Source organism: Marmota flaviventris, chromosome 10, assembly GCF_047511675.1.
Source record: "Marmota flaviventris isolate mMarFla1 chromosome 10, mMarFla1.hap1, whole genome shotgun sequence".
Lineage (NCBI taxonomy): Eukaryota > Metazoa > Chordata > Mammalia > Rodentia > Sciuridae > Marmota > Marmota flaviventris.
Window position 1 is genome coordinate 118,333,470 of NC_092507.1, and position 20,767 is coordinate 118,354,236.

Here is a 20,767-nt window from a genome sequence, read left to right on the forward strand (position 1 = left end):
ACGTCTGTCACCGAGCCGCACGGGGGCGGAGCACCTACGAAGTCAGAGGGCGGGGGAAAGCCAAGAGGGACGCGGTGCGCAGGGGAAAACACGCACAAGTCAAAGCTTAGGGGCTCGTAAAAACTTTTAATTACACTTCAAAGACATCGTACAGTGCAAAAGTGAATATTCCCTGCTGATATTCACAAGAGTTCATTGGGTCAGACGTTCACGTGTTTTCATTTCCCTCTCAGTGCTCCTGCAGTCAGATTCCGGTCTTGCCCATTCTCTAGGAGTTTCTTCTAGTTTGGTTGCTAATCAATACACCAAATTGCCGGCTGCTTTGGTCTCCAAGTCGTAGGAAAATGGAAGTCCACGGTCTCATCCCCAGCAAAAACTGTCCTAAACCCAATCCCAGCTCCTAAACTATTAAGGGAAAGTAGGGGCCAGGGTCCCATTAATTCTCCACAACACCCTTGAAAACTGTGTGTGGGGCGGGGGACAGGTGGAAGACTGAGTACCCTACAGGAGAGGAGCGGGGAGGGAGTCACACCTGAGGCAGGAGAGGACCCACGTCAGCACAGTGGGGAAGGTCGGAAGACCGGTTCTGAGGGAGAAGGGTGGCACTGAGAACACCATCCTCCAGCGCTCACTGGGAAAAAACTTAAAAAAGAGAGGAGGGCCCTTGCTTCCCTGTGTGGGTGGTTCTCAGGGTGAGTGATGAGCAGGAAGATTCGGAATGACCTGTGGGCCCAACCTTTAGGATGACTATTTGTGAAAAGAAACTGGAAGACAAAGTGAAGGTAGGGACCAAAAAAAAAAAAAAATTTTTTTTTTTAAATAAATAAAATGAAAAGGGGAAAATCCTTAACTAGAGACAAGATGGAACATGGTTGGCGGTGAAGGTAGTGAAATATGGTTTTCAGAGTCTGGTATGGCCAGGGTGTAAGAAAGTGGGAAATATCAAGGCTTCAGGTAGCTAGCACCTTTCAATGGCACCGGGGCCTTCCCCAGCAGGTGGGACCATTAAATAGGTTTAAAGGATCATTCAGACCAAATGTCTTAAGTGGGAAGGCAGGGTTGACTGCCTCCTTCTCCTTCCATTCGCTGCACCTCTCCACCCAACCCAGGCTTGGTGGAGGAGGTGGGGTGGGGAAGAATGAGGCAGGGGAGCAGGAGTGGGTCTCCTAGCTTCTGAGTGGAGCTTCAACAGATAATCTTGGCAGTATCAGGCTGGTAAATGCAGTGATCCTGGTATTAGGTGACTTCCTAAACTGCTCTTTATTCTCTTCAAGCACAGGGTACCATGACTGGGATGACTCTTTACACCCAGAGAGAAGGGGAAAAAAAACATTCCACATCTCAGATTTCCACTGTGAGACAACACTGTTGCCGTGAGTATGAGTGACTGGGGTTTATGTGTACCTCATGGCTGCCTCTCAATGGGGTTGAGAACCTCCACTGTTCTCTCCTAGGCTGGGCTCAGCTGGCCTGATGGGGAACACATACCCTCCTGTTTCTTTCCAAACCAACTACTCTGTCAACCTGACTTTTCAAGGTGGTGCTCCAAGCCCAGTGTACCTGATTCAGCCCAACCTATTTAGAACTGTGCCCCCCACCCCACTGTCGTCATCTGGGCCAGGGGAAGGCAACAGCTCATATTGTACAGGGGCTGCTGGGGTTGAAGGGACAGTGAAGGGATAGGACTGGGATTGAGGAAAAGGCTACGTGACATTTTCCCACCTGTCTAAGGCAGGGGTAGGCTCTGACAGCAGGACTGGTGCTTTAGCAGGACTACGACAAGAGCCTGGTTCACAGACGTTTAAAAATATACACATAAAATAAAGTATCAGCTTTTCTCCCATCTCAGTAACTCCTCCAAAGAAAAGACGAGTGCTCTGTAGAGACAGGGATTTTGCTGCTCTGACTGTGCAAAAGTGCCTGGCAACTTACCCCAAAGTGTAAGAAATGCAGAGTAGTCTGGTGGGCAGCTCAGACCCAAATTAAAAATGAGCTAGCCTCAGAGGTGACGTGGTAAGAGTGGGGGGCAACTGCTTAGAGTCTGGCTGAAAGCCCAAGAGGAGAAATCAGTGGTAGTCAATAAGCTCTATGCACAGATCTTCTCAGGACCTCAGGGAAGATGCAAAGGGAAGCCTGAGGGGGCTAGCAGGTCAGGCGAGGTGGGTCTCCAGGCCAGGAGCTGAGGAAGGGAGCCCAGTTCAGTAGGAGAATTAAAAATAGTTGGGGCAGGGAAGCCAGGCATGGAACCTCTTCAGCAAGAGCAGTCCAAAGTCTCTGTCCCTTTCCCAGACAGGCCACCTGGCCCAGGACAGGGCTGGGTATGTAGTGGGGGCATTAGAGAGGACACTATCTTCCCTGCTCTGCCCCCAGCCCATAGTAGTGGGAAACAGCCAGCTTCTCTGCCCACCACTGGCTACCAGTGTCTTGAGTCCACCAGCTCCGGTCGCAGGCTGAGTTTCTTGAGGCTCTCATAGCCCACCACAATGACGATGGTGGAAGGAGTAGCTGAGATGATTCTGGCCGAGAGGCCCTTCATGAGGCCCCAAGGTCCCTCTTCTGCCATCAGCTGTCTGAAGGTCAGGATGATGGAGCTCTTGCCTTCAACCTGGAAGTCAACACAGTTGGGGATCACAGTCTGCAGTCAGTGCCCTCTGCACAGTCTCCCTCTGCCTCAGGCTCATGTGGGGAGAACTACTTGGGAGGCAGAAGGGCTGGATTCTGCTTCTGAGAACCAGAAAGCACAGGGACTTTGTATGCGCCCTGGTGCCAGACTGCCTGGGTTCGAAGTCTGATCCCCAGCTTATTAACAGCATATCCCTGGGCAATTTAACTCTTTACATTTCAGTTTCCTCAAATATAAAACAGTGATAATAGTTTTTATGCCATGAGGTTGTTCTGAACAAAAAGAAACTAATATTTGTAAATGCTGAGAACAGAACCTGGCAGAGAGTCAATGTTCAGTCATGTTAACTCTTCACATCGCTAGCTAAGCCACCTAGCTGTAAGTCTTGGCCAGGTTCTTCTCTCTGGTCTTGAGGATGCTGGATTAAATCCCCTCCAAGGTCCTCTGCAGTTCTGCCAGTCTGGGAGTGTGACTCTAGTCATCTCAATCTGTCTGAAGCCCAGGGCGAGAACCCTCCCCTCCATCCTTGTCATCGCTCACACACACCATGGCCTGTCTTCCCTGTCGCACTGGAAGCTTGGCCAGGGCATTAATCTCTTCTTTCTCAGTGGTCCCACTCTTCCCCCACTCCTAAACCACACCCTTTAGAGACTGACCACTCAGCTCCTCGGCTGAACAGACACATTCCTTGTCCCCCTCCCTACAGCATGACCTACACAAGCTGATCCCAGCCCTCCCCAGTGCCCCTGCCTCCATCAGCACCTCCTCCACAGGCCCTTCTTCTTCACTAGTACCACCTCCTCTGACCACCTCTGCTCCCCAACCTTCCAGTTCTCCACAGCCATGCCAGGGGCTTTTCTAGCTACGCCTCTGGGAGCTCCTCAGAGTAGAGACCTGTCCTTTCCCTTGGATCTCCTAGAACACTCAGGACAGGCTCAGGAGAGAATGGGGACTAGCCAATCAGATGCCGGTGTATTCATTTTCAAATGCAGCAGGAGACATTCTTTTCTAGGGAGAAAAAATACCTGTATTTGCTACCTGTCTCCTTCTAGACATTCTGATAGCAGAGAAACTGACTTTATCTCCAAAATACTTTTTTGATGTTGTTGCTTTATTTTTTGTTTGGTTTGGTTTGGTTTTTTGAGAGGGGGTTCTACCATGTTGCATAGATTGGTCTTGAACTTCTGGACTCATGATCCTCTACGTCAGTCTCCTGAACAGCTGGGACTACAGACACAGGCCACCACATATGGCTCCCCAACCTGTTAATGTTCTTTTCCTTCCCTTTTCTCCTCACCATAACCCAATGATCCCATCTCTTGTTCATCTTTCTTGATTCTCTATCTTTCCCAAAAATCAGACAAAATCTCCTTTGCAGCCAGCATGTTGGTGCAAACCTATAATCTCAGCTATTAGGGAGTCTGAGGCAGGAGGATTATAAGTTTGAGGCCAGCTTAGACAACTAAACAGGTGAAGAAAAGAGCTGGATACACAGCTCAGTGGTAGAGTACTTGTCTAGCATGACCAGGGCCCTGGGTTCAATTCTCCAATACTTAAAGTGGGGGGGAAAGAAAAACAAATCTCCCTTCTTTCCACCTAAAACTAGAGTAAAATCTACCCTTTGCAATATTATACACCATCATTCAGACTCTATTTCTAGGTGAAGGAAAGAGTCTTTGAGCTGACTGAAGACAGACTGTAAGGGCTTTGTCAGCATTTTTACTCAGTTGAAACAAAACAATCTGTGAAATCACTCTCCCCCAGCATGGTGACACACATCTATAATCCTAGCAACTTGAGAGGCTGAGGCAGGAGGATCACAAATTCAAAGCCAGACTCAGCAACTTAGCGAGACCCTGTCACAAAAATAAAAAATAGCCAGGTGTGGTGACAGGAGGCTGAGGCAGAAGGATCGCAATTCAAAGCCAGCCTCAGCAAAAGTGAGGTGCTAACAACTTAAAGAGATCCTGTCTCTAAATAAAATACAAATTAGGGCTGGGAATATGGCTCAATTGTCGAGTGCCCTTGAGTTCAATCCCCAGTACCAAAAAAAATAACAGTCACTCTCACTCTCTGTTGAGAACCCATAGCCTAGTGGAAAAAAATCAGACAGACTTACGAAACTAACTGAAATCAATACCTTTTTTTTTTTGTGTATGTGTGTGTGTGTGTGTGTACCAGGGGCCAAATCTAGAGGCGCTTAACCACTGAGCCACATCCCCAGCCCTTCTTATATTTTATTTAGAGACAGGGTCTCACTGAGTTGCTTAGGGCCTCACTAAGTTGCTGAGACAGGCTTTGAACTTGAGATCCTATTGCCTCAGCCTCACGAGTTGCTAGATTACGGGTAATGTACCACTGTGCCCAGGGTTGAAATCAATACTTCTAATAATCACAACTGCAAGGTGAAGATAGAATGACTTATAGGTATGCTAATAGCTAGAAGAAACCAGGTAGAGTCACACAACGTAGGAGACAGGGTAAGAAAAACAATCTAGGTACTTCCAAGTGCTCACTGGTTTGTTTCTGCAGATGAGAAGCACAAGGAAGGGACTTGGATGACCAGGAACAGACTGACTAGACCAAAAGACCATGTCACATAGAGGTCAAGGGAATGCTGGAGGGCCTGAAGATTGTGTTTCTCATGGCTTCTCTGGGAGGAGGGTTGGGGAGGAGTCCAGTATTACCTGCACACGAGTTCGGATGACATCCATGGGATTGGTGAGGATAGAGGCAGTGGCTGCAGCCAGGGGCCCCGAGATGGCTTGAAAGACAATGTGAGGGCACTCCTTAGGACACAGGTGCGAGAGCTGCTCTGAAATCCAGGGAAAGACAATGCCTGAGACATGAGGTACCACCAAACTGCCCTCACCGTTTCTGCTTGCTTTTACTCACTTTCGCAACCATGACAAGCCCTCCATCCTTTGCCACCTGAGACCTACGATTCCCATCTTTTCTCTTCCCTGTTTATGCCTTCATCCAATTGTCAGGAGCTGCCTGGATGCAGATGCCTTAAGTCCTAATGCATGGGTTCTGAACAATTATTGCATTCAGTCTGGCACGGTAGTGCCAGGTGGCAGTAACTTGGGCATTACCCCAACTCGGATAACAAGGCGTGGCTCCAGGAGTAAGCGTCTCTGCAGGGGGTTGAGTTACACTACCTATTCCTATGTAATCCTACCCCATTGCCCTTTTGGGGATAGAATGTTCCATGGACCCTCCCCTTGTGTGTCCCATATATAAGAATAAAGAATTCCAGTGGCTCTTTCTCTTTTCACAGACCCCTAAGGTCTCAGAGCTGTCCCTGGACTATTGAAAAGGTACTTCTGTGTGTTTGCGTGCTTTCTTCGCCGTTTTTTAAGTTATTGGAATAGTCAGATTTTGTGAACCAGCATTAAGTCGCCAGCTGGGATAGATGGCAATATTCAATAACAAGAAAAAAAAATCACATTATACATCTCAGGCCCCTTCTAGAGTCATCTTGGTGATATCACCCATTTAAATAGGATAAGACTCCCCTGGAAAAGAGAATATCAAAACCTCTTTATAGATGACTCCTTTCATCTGATGGACAGAATATTCTTCCTGATATAAAAACTGTGTTCTTGCTCTGTTCCTCCCAAGTCATAGGCTAGACAAGCAGATGCTACATATTTGCTTACATATGCATTAAATAATTTTGGTAGGATAAACTGTGACACTGATTGTCTCTATGAAAGGGAACTGGATGACTCCAGTGTGTAAAGAGTCTTTTCATTGCATACTGTATTCCTTTACCCATCTTTTGAATTTTGGCCAGTGTGATTTTTTTTTTGGGGGGGGGGGGGGGAGGGCAGTACTGGGGATTTAACTCAAGGTCTCATACATGCTAGGTAAGTGCTCTGCCACTGAGCTACATCCCCAGCCACTATATGAATGTTTTTATAAATAAAAACAAGTAATTTTAGGACTGGGGTTGTAGCTCAGTGGTTGAGTGCTTGCCCAACAAGTGTGAGGCACTGGGTTTGATCCTTAGCACCACATAAAAATAAATTAAATAAAGGTATAAATAAATATTGGTATAAAAAATTTAAAATAGAAATTCTTATCCCACAGTGAGAACTTTTCACCAGCCTATTTCAAGAAGAAAAATGCATTGGGAAGCTGAGGCAGGAGGATCACAAGTTTGAGGTCAATGTCAGCAACTCTGAGCAACTTAGCAAGACCCTATCTCAAAATTTTAAATTTTAAAAATGACTGTGAATGTAGCTCAGTGGTAAAGTACCTCTGGGAGCAATTCCCAATATCACAAAAACAGAGAGAAAGGAAAATTAATTTTTCTAAATGTCAATGACGAAATAGTACCTGGATTCATTCATTGCCAATACCACTGGAAAGTCCACTGTGATTGAACTTTTCTGCTTTAACTTTTCTGGATGTGAAAAGGAGTTCATTAATTTATTCAACAAAGATTTATTGAGTGATTACCATGAGCTTATCATCCTGGTTCTTCAGAACTTAACAGTGAATAAAAGAGCCACAATTTCCTGCCCTTAAGAAATTCACATTCTAGTGGGGGAAGACAGACAATAAACAAATAAAAAGTGGGCTGGGGATGTGGCTCAAGCGGTAGCGTGCTCTCCTGGCATGTGTGCGGCCAGGGTTCGATCCTCAGCACCACATACAAAGATGTTGTGTCCGCCAAAAAATAAAATATTAAAAAAATTCTCTCTCAAAAAAATTAAAATAAAATAAAAAATTGGAGGCACAAAATTAAAAAAAATAAAAATAAAAATAAAAAGCAAAACTCAGTCATGTCAGAAGGTATGTACTGTAGATGAAAATAAAGCAGGAAAGGGAGATGGGAAGGCCAAGGGTGAGGGTGAAGAAGTGTCCATTTTTAACAAGTAGTCATAGAAGTCCTTTCCAAGAAGTGAAGATGAGCAGAAAGATGAAAAAGAGGGTACAAGCCACATGGATCTGTGGAAAGAGCTCTCCAGGCTCAAGATAATATCCCATGCAAAGTCTCTTCACCTCAAGAGCACACCTGAATTGTTCAAGGGGCAGTGAATTCAGTAGCCTGGAGCAGAATGAGAGAAAGAAAGTAATGAGACCCAAGAGGTAAGCCATTTAGAGCCTGAAGCCATTGCAAGAACTTTGATTCCCTCTCAATTTTCTCTTCTATGGTCAGTCACCATACTGCTAAGAATTTTTTTCTCATGCTCCTAGTTTTGGTAGTTTGTAACCAAGCAACTAAAGACAGGAGGAGGAGAAGTAGGGAGGAGGGGGTTGGCAGGGCAGAAGTGAGGGCTTCCAAGTCCCAGCTGGCATGGCAGAGCTCCTTCAGCCCTACCAGAATCACCTCTTCCCCAGTTTCTAATCACTTTCTTCCCCAGAGTTGGCGTGCAAACAGAAACAGTGGGGAAAACAACAAAAACACAAACAGTGAATTGGCAGTTGTGCCTTACTGGGTGCCCTGTTTCTCCTGCAAAGAAAGCATTTTGCAATCACAAAATGTAGCATTGGGATCCAGATTCCAATTCTGACTATACCTACATAGCATGCCACTTTCCTGGGGATAGGGAGGGGATGAATAAAACAAAGGCAAAGGGGTGGAGGGAAAGAGTTCCTGTCTTTCCCTCCTCTCCATTATTCATTCAAAGGCTGAGGATATAGCTCAGTTGGTGGAGTGCTCACCTAGCATCCAAGAGGCCCCAGCACCACAAAAGCAAAACAATAATAATTAGTAGTAGTATCATTCATTCATGCATTATTCATTCAATAAATGTTTGTTGAACACCTATTATTTACAAGGCAGAAGATAATCCCATCCGGCCATGGTGGCACAAAACTGTAATACCAGTGATTTGGTGGTAGGCTAAGGCAGGAGGATCCTAAGTTCAAGGTCAGCCTCAATAATTAAGTGACCCCTAAGCAATTTAACAAGAATTGTATCAATAAAAAAAGGGGGGATGGGGATTCGCTGGTGTAATGGCACACACCTGTAATCCCAATGGCTCAGGAGGCTGAGACAGGAGGATGGTAAATTCAAAACCAGCCTCAGCAATTTAGGGAGGCCCTGAGTAACTTAGAGAGACCCTTTTTTTCAAAGTTTAAAAATTAAAATGGGCTGGGGATATGGCTCAGTGGTTAAACACCCCTGGGTTCAATCCCTAGTACCTCACGCACACACACACAAAAAAAAGAAGATTAACCCAGGTCAATGACACACAAAAAAAGAAGATAAACCCAGGTCAAAGACACCGTGATAAGCAGTAGACATAAAACAGAGAAACAGGGAAATACCTTCATGGAAATTATATTCCAATCAAGAGCTAAAGTTTAGGGTAAAATAATTGCAAATCATGACAAGTGCTAAGAAGGAAACAAGGTGCCAAAACAGAAAACATAAACAGCCTTCTTTCCAATAGAGTGGCTAGAGAAGTCTTTGCAAAGGTGGGCCTGAAACGTGAGAAGGAGCCAGCCACACACCAGAGGAAAGAGCTTCCTAGGCGGAGAGAACATCATCTGCAAAGGCCCTGAAGCAGGACAGAGCTTCATGTGAACCAGGAAATTCAGGAACATCAGTGAGGCTGGAGCAGAGTGGAGAAGCAGAGAAGCAGAGGCCACAGGGTGCCGCGCTGTAGAGCCCATGAGAAGAAAACTGGATTTTATTCTAAATGCCCACAAGGCAGCCTCGACACTTGAAGCAAAAGGAAATGACAAGAACCAATCTCACTCAACAGATATTTATTGAACACTCAGCCACCAAGCCAGTGTTGGAAGGTAGGATAGTGAACAAAAACAGAGATGGCCCCTGTTCTAACACACTGCAGTTCCAACGGGGAAAGAGACATTAACTTAATAATCACATGAATGAATGTATCATTACAGACTCAGCTGAGTGATCTGAAAGAAATGTGGCTTCATATGAACATCCAAAAAGGAAGCCAGCCTAGACTGGGGCAGCAGGGAAGATGCCTCCATCATAAGACTCTTGCGAGAAGGAAATAATGATGAAGATGCAAGGTCACCCCACACAGAGCTCGCACACGGGGCATTCAGCCAGTGTTATTTTCTTCCCCTTCCAAGAACATTTCCACATAGCAGAAAAGATAAGGCAAACAATAAAATCAACACAAATGTATACTACCTTAAGAAAGATTCAAGCAATTTCAGCAGGAATAGAGAGAAAATGGGGAGAGACTTTCTCGAATCACCAGGACTAAATATGAGACAAGAAGGAGGGAGTGGTCAAGCACAATTCCCAAGGAGTCAGCCTAAAAGATGTGGAGAAAAACAAGGCCTCTGACAGATGAAGTCAGTCAGAAGGGAAAGCCAGCATACTTACATGAAAAAAATTTCAAATGTCAGTAGATGCCTTCATGTCAAGAGGTCCAAGAGTCAGAATGTCTGACCAGACTTTGGAAAAGGTTAATCTGGGAACGAAAGATACTAGACATATTGGGGAAATGCACCTCTAATTGTAAATAAAACCAAATGAGGACAGAAAGCCAAACAAATGTTCACACTTCCTGGGACTCTTTTCCCTTCCTCCCTCACTCCCTCTCTCCCTTCTTTCCTTCCTGTTTTGTAGTGATCAAACTCAAGACCTCACACATGCTAAGCAAGTGCTCTTCCACTCAGCTGTACCCCAGCTCTTTTGTTATTTTGAGATAGAGTCTTGTTAAGTGGCTGAGGCGCCTGAAACTTGTGCTCCTCCTGCCTCAGCCTTCTGAGTTGCTGGGATTATAGGTATGCACTACTGCACCAAGCCTGGGAAGCTTTTCTTTTCTTTTTTTTTTTAAGTGGTAGTTAGACACAATACCTTTATTTTATTTATTTTTACATGGTGCTGAGGATCGAACCCAGGACCTCACATGTGCGAGACAAGTGCTCTTCCCAGGCCCTGGGAAACTTTTTTAATATTAAGATTGCCAGAATCTGGCAGAGTGCAGTGGCATGCGCCTACAATCCCAGCAGCTTGGAAGGCTGAGGCAGGACGATCAGGAGTTCAAAGCCAGCCTCAGCAGAAGTGAGGTGCTAAGCAACTCAGTGAGACCCTGTCTCTAAATAAAATACAAACAAAAAATAGGGCTGGGGATGTGGCTCAGTGGTCAAGTGCCCCTGAGTTCAATCCCTGGTATCTGCCCACACAGACAAAAAAAAGATTGCCAGGATCTTCCATGGTGGCACACACTTGTAATGTCAGAGACTCAGCAGGTTGAAGCAGGAGGATCTCAAGTTCAAGGCCAGCCTGGGCAACTTAGCAAGACCCTGTCCCCAAATAAAAAATATGAAGGGCTGGGAATATAGAATCCTAGGTTCAACCTCCAATAACACAAAATACAAAAAATAAATTTTGCCAGGCATGGTGGTACACACTTGTAATCCCAGCAGCTTGGGAGGCTGAGGCAGGAGGATGGCAAGTTCAAAGCCAGCCTCAGCAATATAGTGAGGCCCTAAGCAACTTAAAGGACTCTGTCTCAAAATAAAAAACAGGGTTAGGGAGGTGGCTCAGTGGTTAAGTGCCTGTGCGTTCAATCCCTGGTACAAAAAAAAAAAAAAATTTTTTTTTTTTTAGAGATTTTCAAAATTCATTTCCAAAAGGTCAGGGATAGAGTCTAAGAATCTGAATTTTACCAAAGAGTCCAGATGAAACAGAAGAAGAAAGAGAGTTAGCAATAAAAAGAAGGTATAATCAGGAAAATAAAAGAATCACCAGAAAAGTACAGGGCCATAGGATGAAATGATTACAGGACAGGAAGTCATTAGAAAGTACTCTTTGGGGGCTGGGGATGTGGCTCAAGCAGTAGCGCGCTCGCCTGGCAGGCGTGCGGCCCGGGTTCGATCCTCAGCACCACATACAAACAAAGATGTTGTGTCCGCCGAAAACTAAAATAAATATTAAAAAATTCTCTCTCTCTCTCTCACACTCTCACTCTCTTAAAAAAAAAAAAAAGAGCCTTCTCCCTGGGAGGTGGGACTTGGTTGTTGGAGGTGCCCACCTTTAAGAAAACAAAAAAAAAAAAAAGAAAGTACCCTTTGGGACAGGACGGAATGCCCAGTGCGAAAGGCAAGAAACCAGCAGCAGCCATCAGGAAGCTTGTGAGGACAGATGCCCTGACCAGAATGTGGTAGTGACCCACGGCTGGGGAAGCAGGCACACTCAGGTCCTGCACTCGGCAATGTGCTCTGACCTTTCAGAAAGCAAAATGTCTACTGAAGCCCTAAGTAATTCAGATTCTGGAAAATATTTAAAGAGTAAAATATCTTATTAACAAAGACACATTGTAGGAATGGAAACGTTCAAAGTTCAATCACACTTTGTTTAATAATGTTGAAGGAAAACATCCAACTCAAAAGCTCACTATTGCTAGGTGCAGTGGTGCACACCAGTAATCCCAGCAGCTCAGGAGGCTGAGGCAGGAGGATTCCAAGTTTGAGACCAGCCTCAGCAACTTAACAAGACCCTGTCTCAAAATAAATAATTTTTTTTTAAAAAAAGGGCTGGGAATGTAGCTCAGTAGTTAAGTACCCCTTGATTCAATCTCACCAGTACACCCAAAAAATAAAAAAGCTCACTACTATCTTCAAATCCCAAACATCCAACAGCTTTTGAACCCCACCACCTTCCAATTCTCTGGCAATACTCTGCTAACACAAGGTGATCCCAGCACACCCAGAGCACGCACTATGAACTGTTCTATACTCACCTACTTTACTTCTCTGACCCCCTCATTACATTCACAAGCTCTTTGAAGGTAGAACCATGTCTCACTCATCTTTGAATCCTCTTGGATTCAAACAGTTGTTGGATGAATGGCCCATTCCCCCATTAACTCTCATCTCCACTGCAACCTGCACAGAGCAGCAGTACCTCACCCTATCAGTAGCCCCCATCCCCCATTTTCCTGGCCCCTGCTTACCTGCATAGAAGTGATAAAAGGGCCACCAGACAGCACTGTTTGGGATATAGGTAAGCAGTGAAGCCACGTAGCCTCGGTAGAAACCTCGAAGCCCATCAGCTCGCAGGATCTGCCTGATGATGTCTTTCGTTTGGCCAAAGGCAATTATCCCGTGTCCCTCTGGGTTCCCACGCACCTGGAAGCGGCCCATTTTCTCCCCCTTGCGCTGCATCATCAGGTGCTGGGAGACCACGTCAATGGGCACTGTGATGCTCTGGGCCACAAGGGAGGCCGAGCCACCAGCCACTAATGATTTCACTGTGTTGCTCTGGCTGTAGTCAGCTACAAATTTCCGGGTGAGCTCATAAGTGGTGACATAGCACTGGCCAGAGATGAGGGTAAAGGTGTTGACCAGGAACCCCCGGTAGAGGCCAGACACACCATCTGCTCGCAGGATCTTAATGAAGGCATCAAAGGTCCCATGGTAGAGGCTCTTGCCCTTCTGAACCTGCAGGCGGGTGCGGATGAGGGTAAATGGGTAGACGCTGACCCGGATCATCATGGTCATTGCCACACCAAACACGTAGAACTTCTTCTTGTCCAGATGTTCCCACTCAATGATCTGGATGTTTCGTTTGTCCTCCATTGTGCCTGGAGACCTGGGATTTGGACAGGGTGGAGCGACATGAGGAAGGAGGTCAGAACTTTGTGCTTTCCCCTCTGGGCTAGTTTCTAAATTCCCCTTCTCCTCTCCTGGGACACCCACCTCCCCAAAGCTTAGACTTCACCCCGCTTGGCTCTGCCCATCACCGGCCTTCAGAAATCAGCATCTTGACCGTCCTTCACAATTCTGGTCCCCATACAGAAATCATCCCTCGCCATCGTGACCCTCCTGACTCCACTCTTAGCTCAGTCCCCGACCCTAGCATCTGGGACTGTCCATCCTGCACTTTCTCTGCCTGGGCCACCGTGACACAGCCCGAGGCAGGGACCACTCTCCTTGTCTGGCCCAGCCAGGCAGAGTTCAGAATGCTGTGGTCAAAGGAACCACCTGGAAGGTTGCAGGGCCTTTTGAAGTTGGCTAATGGGATGTCATTAAGTGACATTTAGGAGTTTCATGAAGGCTGGAAGGGACTGCTCCATTTAAAAATATTTATTTTTTAGTTATAGGTGGACACAACATCTTTATTTTATTTTTATGTGGTGCTGAGGATCGAACCGTACCTCACGCAAGCTAGGCGAGCGCTCTACCTCTGAGCCACACCCTCAGCCACAAGTGCTCCATTTATTGTGCCCCTGGGCTCACTGAGAAGGCACCATGTTGGCCGTACATCCTCAGCAAGGTGCCTCTTGCCACCATTTACCAGCTGACAAGTCTGATTTCTTTTAATTAATTTATTTATTTTAATTAGGTATATATGACAGCAGAATGCATTTTCATTCATTGTATACAACTGCAGCACAACTTTACATGTCTTTGGTTGTACACAATACAGCATCACACCATATGAGCAGTCATACATGTACCTAGGGTAATGATGTCCATCTCATTCCACCGTCTTTCTTACCCCCATGCATCCTTCCTGCCCTCCTTCCCCTTTGCCCAAAGTTCCTCCATTTTTCACATGCCTCCCTGCTCCCTGACAGATCTGATTTTGTTCATGGTTTCCCATGCTGGCCTCTCTGAGCCCCCCTTTTCCAATCTGTATTAGAAGAAAGTGAAGGGAAGAGCCCAAGTCGGGCTTTTACACCACAGGCACCCCCATCACCCTCCAGGGAAAAGAATTAGAGACCCAGGGACAGGCCAAAGGTCAGAGTCCTCTTTGGTTATTAGATAGCACTCCAGAAAGGGAAAAGAACCACCTAGAAGCCTAGCGCTACAAATTGGAGGACATGTCTGACCCTGTGCTTTCAACCTAAGCATACAGAGCACAACCGCAGCCCTAGAGAATGAAGGGAGAAATGACAGATACACAGACTCTGCCGCCAAGAAATTCAGTCTGTTCAAGGAGACACCGCATCCCTCTAGGGAATGGATATAAGACACAAAGAGAAAGAGACTGGGGCAAATGATTGTACATGTGACCCATATGTTAAGTTTATTCATTGCTTAGACTTTCGAACAAAGCAGTAAACTTACTAATATAATAACTGTCTAAAATCAGGAGCTTCAAATTTAGGAAATGTGAAACCAGAGGACATCATATACTTAGTGGAAATGTCATATGCTCTAGTGTAGCCCACTGGTTATATAGGATACTGGAAATTTTCACCCAGGCAGGGAAAGTGGGAAGTTAAAAGTTCCAGGAAGTGAGAAGCCAGGGGCTCCCCTGGCTTTTGAGACAAGAGATGGGTAAGGAGATGGCCACCTCGTGGGGACAACTCTAGAGGATTTGAAATGTTCTACACAAACAATTCTGGTGGCAAGCCTCATGCTAGGTGTCTAACCAGAGTCCATCCTCAATCACCTTCCCTAACAGAAGTCCCAACTCAGGCTTAGGTAGCTTTTGTTCCATGGGAATTGCTCTTGGAGTCTCTGGAAGTCCAGGGGTGGGGGAGGTTGGCTTTTCAGGAATCCCTGAGCTGCACTGTTACCACTTTATAGAGTATGGGTTACCCACAGCGCAATCTGAGTAGCTGAGAGCCGAGGCATGGGTGAGGTGCGGCATGGGTGAGGTGCGTGGAACAAGACAGGCTTCCTGGAAGACAAAGCAGCTTGAATAAAGAAGGAATACAGGGGCTGGGGCTGGGGCTCAGCAGTAGAGCTGAGGTTGCGGCTCGCCTAGCACATGCGGGGCCCTGAGTTCAATTCTCAGCACCACATAAAAATAAAGGTGTTGTGTCCAACTACAACTAATAAATAAATAAATATATAATATGAAGGAATACATGCACACAGTGCAAAGAAAACAGCATGGCTTGGAGACAGAAGACCCGTCAAAGGGGCTGTCCACAGTGGGAAATCTAGGCCATGAGAAATGAGGCAGAGGTGGGGTTCTACAGGCAGGAGGACCCTCAGAACACTGATGTGCCACTGCTAGGGGCCAAGATGGCCCTCCTCCCCAGGCTCAGCCTGAGATACCCACCAAGTCCAGTGGTGCAATCTTCTTTGAACCCTCCAAGAGAAGGTGGTCACTGTCTGTCCTGCCCACAGTATTTGTCATCTGGGGACCCAAGGTCATGCTTCCCTCACCACTGAGAGGTAAAGACACACAGGCAAAGGCTAGGATTTACTGACTATCACCACCTCATGCAGCCCTTACAACTTAACCTGCGTACAGTTAAACATTTATGACAAGTGAGGACATAGAGGGCTGGACAAGTGAAGTATAACAGGCCCAAGGTCATGCAGCTGGCCAGTGGTGAAGGGAGCATACAAGCCAAGATTTCTTTACTCCACCATGCCTTCTACCCCATGGGAGTTGACGATTCCAACACAAATCCTTCTGTTCAGTGTCAAGAAAGTCATTCCCACCACGGGGAGGTGAAGTTAATGCCCTCATGACTGCAGGTCACTGGAGGGTTAAGCATAAGCCCCAGGCCATGCAGATGCCCAGGAACTTCTCTCACTTTGTTTCAGAGAAAGCCAAGGCTGCTCTGCTCCTGGAATGACTGAGCAGGCATGTTTCAGCACAGGACAAACACAGTAGGACTCAGGCAAGACAGCCTCCTGCAGGCACGTGCAAACTGAGTGCTGTGCAGGGCAGAAGGGCACAGCCGGCCATGAGATTCTGTTCCAGGACCTGGTTTCCTGAGTGCCTCTTCAACCTGTCAAGCTGAATCACCAAGTACCAGCATCTCCTGATAAGAAATTCTATGACAGGTTGAGCACGGTGCCACACACCTGTAATGCCAACAGCTCAGGAAGCTGAGGCAGGAGGATCACAGTTCAAAGCCAGCCTCAGCAACTTAGGGAGGCTGTCAGCAACCTAGCAGACAGCCTAGCAAGACTCAGTCTCAAAATGAAAAATAAAAAGGGGCTGGGGGTGTGGCTCAGTGCTTAAGTGCCCTGGGTTCAATGCCTGGTACCAAAAAAGAAAAGAAATTCCACAACAGGATACAATGTACCATTTCTTGCCTTGCCTCCATCTCTCCCCTGCCCAGTCTATTTTAAACTCCTAGAAGGAAACTGGGATTCTCTGAAGAAGGTAAGGCCTACTGTTGTCATAGTAACAGGAGAAGCCATTAAGGGTTGGACCTCAAAGGATGAGCCACTGCCAGATGCCATGTTGCACATCTGTAATCCCAGCGACTTCAACTTCAGACACTGAGGCAGGAGGATCACAAGTTCAAAGTCAGTCTTAGCAATTTAGCAAGGCCCTAAGCAAATTAGCAAAACCCTGTCTCAAAATGAAAAATGAAAAGGGGCTAGGGATGTGGTTCAGTGTTGAGCATCCCTGGGTTCAATCCCTGGTACAAAAAAAAAAACAAGGAGCCACTTCAGAAGGGTGAGGGCACTGTACCCACCCCCTCTGCCTTTTCAAAAGGAGGTTACTCCTAAATGGTGAGATCTCAACCTGTTGTTATATAACCTTCAAGTTTCCTGCTGAAATATCAAAACCAGCTCCTCTTGTTTTACCCTCTGGAAAATCCTCTTTGCAGATACGTTTATGCAAACTTCCTTCAGTATTCCCTTCACCCAAGTGAGTCAGCTCAACTTCTTTATGGTTCTTTCTCAGACCCTTATTTGTGTGTCTGGCTCCAATTCCAGATTTTCTCCCACTTTTAAAACTGCTCAGGTTTGGGCTGGGGATGTAGCTCAGTGGTTGAGTTCTTGCCTAATATACACAAGACCTGGGTTCAATTCTCAGCACCATAAAAGCAAACAAACAAACAAACAAAAAACCTGCTCAGGCTTGCATGCTTCTTGTGAGGACCCAACAGATGACCCAGGATTAGTGAACACTGTGTCCTTAAGTGATCAAATGAAATAGAGGTGGAGCTCCCACTACTGATTCTACCAGTGGGAAGGGAGAAACTGGCCCAGGTGTGTACCTCTGCTTCACTTGTATTCTCCTTGAACACACACATACAAACACAAATCATGCAAGCCTATTCACTAAGTTCTAAGATAAAACTCTGGCTCAGGAGAAGACAGTATTTTCTAGAAGGCAAGGATATACAATGGAAAGAACACTAGTCATCAGTAGATCCATATTTGAGTCCCCCATTATTTACTGGTGTAAAACTGGAACCAAGTCACTTCACTGGAATTCAGCTTCTTCGCCTGTGAAATGGGGCTAATCAAAGCTGCAGCAGCTATACAAGGATTGTGGTGCAACTCCATAGGAGCTAAAAATTGTGAAAGCATTTTGTTAACAGCAAAGCATTTCTGTTATCGCAGAAAGCTCTACTGCATAGGGATGCTCTTGCCACTCAGACTGGTCCACTAACTGGCATCACAAGCATCATCTGGGCACTGATTAGAAATGTAGAATCTGGGCCACACACCTGTATAATCCCATCAGCTCGGGAGGCTGAGGCAGGAGTATCACAAGTTCAAAGCCAGCCTCAGCAACTTAGCAAGGCCCTAAACAACTTATCAAGAACCTGTCTCTAAGGCGCTGAGTTCAATCCTTAGCACCACATAAAAATAAAGTATGGTGTCCAACTACAACTAAAACAAAATAAATATTACAAAAAAAAAAGAAAAACCTGTCTCTAAATAATATATTAAAAAAAGCCTAGGGATGTGGCTCAGTGCTTGGTACCTGGGTTCAATGACCAGGAAAAAAAAAAAAAGAAAGACAATAGAGCCAGGTGTAGTAGTGCACACTTGTAATCCCAGCAATTTAAGAAGCTGATAGGAGGATCACAAGTTCAAGGCCAGCCTCAGCAACTTAGCAACTTATCAAGATCCTGTCTCAACCAGGTGTAGTGGTGCACACTTGTAATCCCAGCAATTTAAGAGGCTGAGACAGGAGAATCACAAGTTCAAGGCCAGCCTCAGCAATTTAGCAAGGCCCTAAGCAACTTATCAAGATCCTGTCTCAAAATAAAAAATAGGTGGGAAAGTAGCTTAGTGGTAGAGTGCCCCTGGGTTCAATCCCCAGTACAAAAAATAAATAAACAAACAATCTAGGGATGTAGCTCAGTGGTAAAGTGCCTCTGGGTTAAACCCCCCAGTAGGACACTCTCACACACATGAACACACAAAGAAATACAGAATTTCAAAGCTGAGTGAGGTGGTGCACATATGTAATCCCAGCTACTCAGGAGGCTGAGGCAGGAGGATCACAAGTTTGAGGACAGCCTGGCAATTTGGCAAGACCCTATTTCAAAATAAAAAGGGCTGGGGATATAGTTCAGTGGCACAGTGCCCCTGCGTTCAAGTCCCAGTACAACGAAGAAAAAGAAAAACAGAATTTCAGGCTGTACCCTAGATCTGCTGAATAAGAGCTAACAACTTTTAAAAGATCACTAGATGCACGTCAAAGTTTGGGAAGCATTGCTTTAAATATTAGGGACTGTCAATATAAGAATTACAACACCTATCTAGGAATCCTGGATCATTATGACATTATGATCCCAAAGCCCTCTGACTCCATCCTAACTTGTCACTGGAACTGGACACAATGGATCATTTGGTCCATTCCAGACTTTCCAGTCAAACACCAATCAAATCACCTTATACAACTACTGACAAGACACTCATGGGTTCCCACTTCTCAGATGTAAACAAGAGTGGAGACAAGCATCCTCTATTCCTTCCGTCCTTCCTACAGCATCTGCATCAGATCTCTGCATCCCGGAGCTGTCTGCCATGAAACGTGACTACATTTGCTCACCTGTCCTACTGAACATACATTTCCCAGGCGATGCCCCGATCCCTCCTTCAAGGTAATCTGCTTCCTCTGACATGGCAGCCCTCCTTGGTCTTCCATAAGTACCCACGTGATCCCTCTCATAGAGGCCACATGACAGTCCTCTCCACACACTCCACATGGCACCCCTCTTTATGCAGATTTGGTCCCGGTCCCCAGCACAGTCACCTCTGGGTCCTAGGACCTGCTCCTCACAACGCTTCTTTTGCTGTCCGTGAATCTCATACTCCTCAGCCAGGAAGGGATGCCTCGCCGGACTTGCCCTTCGTTCCCCAAACTGCAGGGCGAGCTCTAGAGCCTGGCAGCCGAGCATCGCTGACATCCACTGCCCCCCGGCAGGTCCGGGTCCTTAGAGACCTCAGCCCTCAGGCACCGCTACTCCCACGGTTTCTTACCTTCTCAGACCCCGGCGGCTCCACCGCGTCTGAGGCGAACTCCAACCCCGGACCTCTAGGCCGCAGGCCCCGCTTGACCCTCCGTTCCCAGCGGCTGCCAGCCTCTGGTCGCATCTTCCTCCATCTCGACTAGGATCCCGGTACTGCCGGAACCGGAAACTGGGACGCTGTCATTCACGCCCCCCGGTAACTGCACCAATGGCGTTCTGAGCCTTTGAGCCTCCCCCAGGAGCGAGGATGGGCGGTCCAGACGGCCATCTTGCCTTAGGGCGGTAGCCACGCCCCCTCTGCCTTCGCGGCGCCCCCAGGTCTAAAGCGCATGCGTGCTCTGCTAGGGCTGTTTCTAATTCGCAGATGAGTCCCTGATCCTTTCTTGAAGATCCAGTTGTAAGTGGGTCACCGCGTGCTTTAGGATCCGTTGGAATCTTTATGTTCAAATCTGATCTTTAGAGTGAGATCCCCAGCAATGCAAGGGGAAAAAAATGTAATCTTTAATTTTTGTGTAGCTTTTCTCATTTTTTTTATAGAGCCCAAACAGTAGAGGTCAAAGTGCGGCAGGAAGGACTGAGGTTAGATAACTAATTTTGAGGTTTAGGAACTAAAAAAATTGCAGGAATGAAGGACATCTTGGAGGTGGAGAAAATAACATTAAGGGTCTCATCCAGCTCTGAAACTGGTTGTGCCTACGGGTCGATTTTTTTTTTTTTTTTAATTCTACACTTCAGTTTTTCCCCAATTTTACTGATATATAAAAATTGAATACATTGATTGGGTGCCATGTGATGTTTTTATACATGTATACATTGTGTAATGTTGTGGGGCGGTTTTGTTTTTGTACTGGGGATTGAACTCAGGGTTACTCTACCATACCATTGAGCTTCATCCCCATCCCTTTAAATTTTTTATTTTGAGAGAGTCTCATTAAGTTGCTTAGTGCCTTGCTAAAATCGCTAAGGCTGGCTTTGAATTTGTGATCCTCCTGCCTCAGCCTCCTAAATCACTGGGATTACAGTCATGCACCACCACACCCATGTAATA

At 46.2% G+C, this 20,767-nt stretch overlaps 1 protein-coding gene across 2 annotated transcripts; it reads right to left on the reverse strand.

Moving 5' to 3' along the window:
* Positions 1 to 106: 106 nt before the first annotated feature.
* On the reverse strand, positions 107 to 19,888 carry Slc25a44 (solute carrier family 25 member 44). Of its 2 annotated transcripts, none has more exons than XM_027920866.3 (4): positions 19,730 to 19,888; positions 12,532 to 13,169; positions 5,311 to 5,438; positions 107 to 2,605 (listed from the first exon to the last, which is right to left on the reverse strand). In XM_027920866.3, the coding sequence occupies exons 2-4, from the start codon at positions 13,154 to 13,156 to the stop codon at positions 2,414 to 2,416; spliced, it is 945 nt and encodes a 314-aa protein (XP_027776667.1). In that variant the 5' UTR covers positions 13,157 to 13,169; positions 19,730 to 19,888; the 3' UTR covers positions 107 to 2,413. The 2 variants fall into 2 exon arrangements, with proteins under 2 accessions (XP_027776667.1, XP_071474438.1); XM_071618337.1 differs by lacking the exon at positions 19,730 to 19,888 and adding an exon at positions 19,299 to 19,404.
* Positions 19,889 to 20,767: the final 879 nt, after the last annotated feature.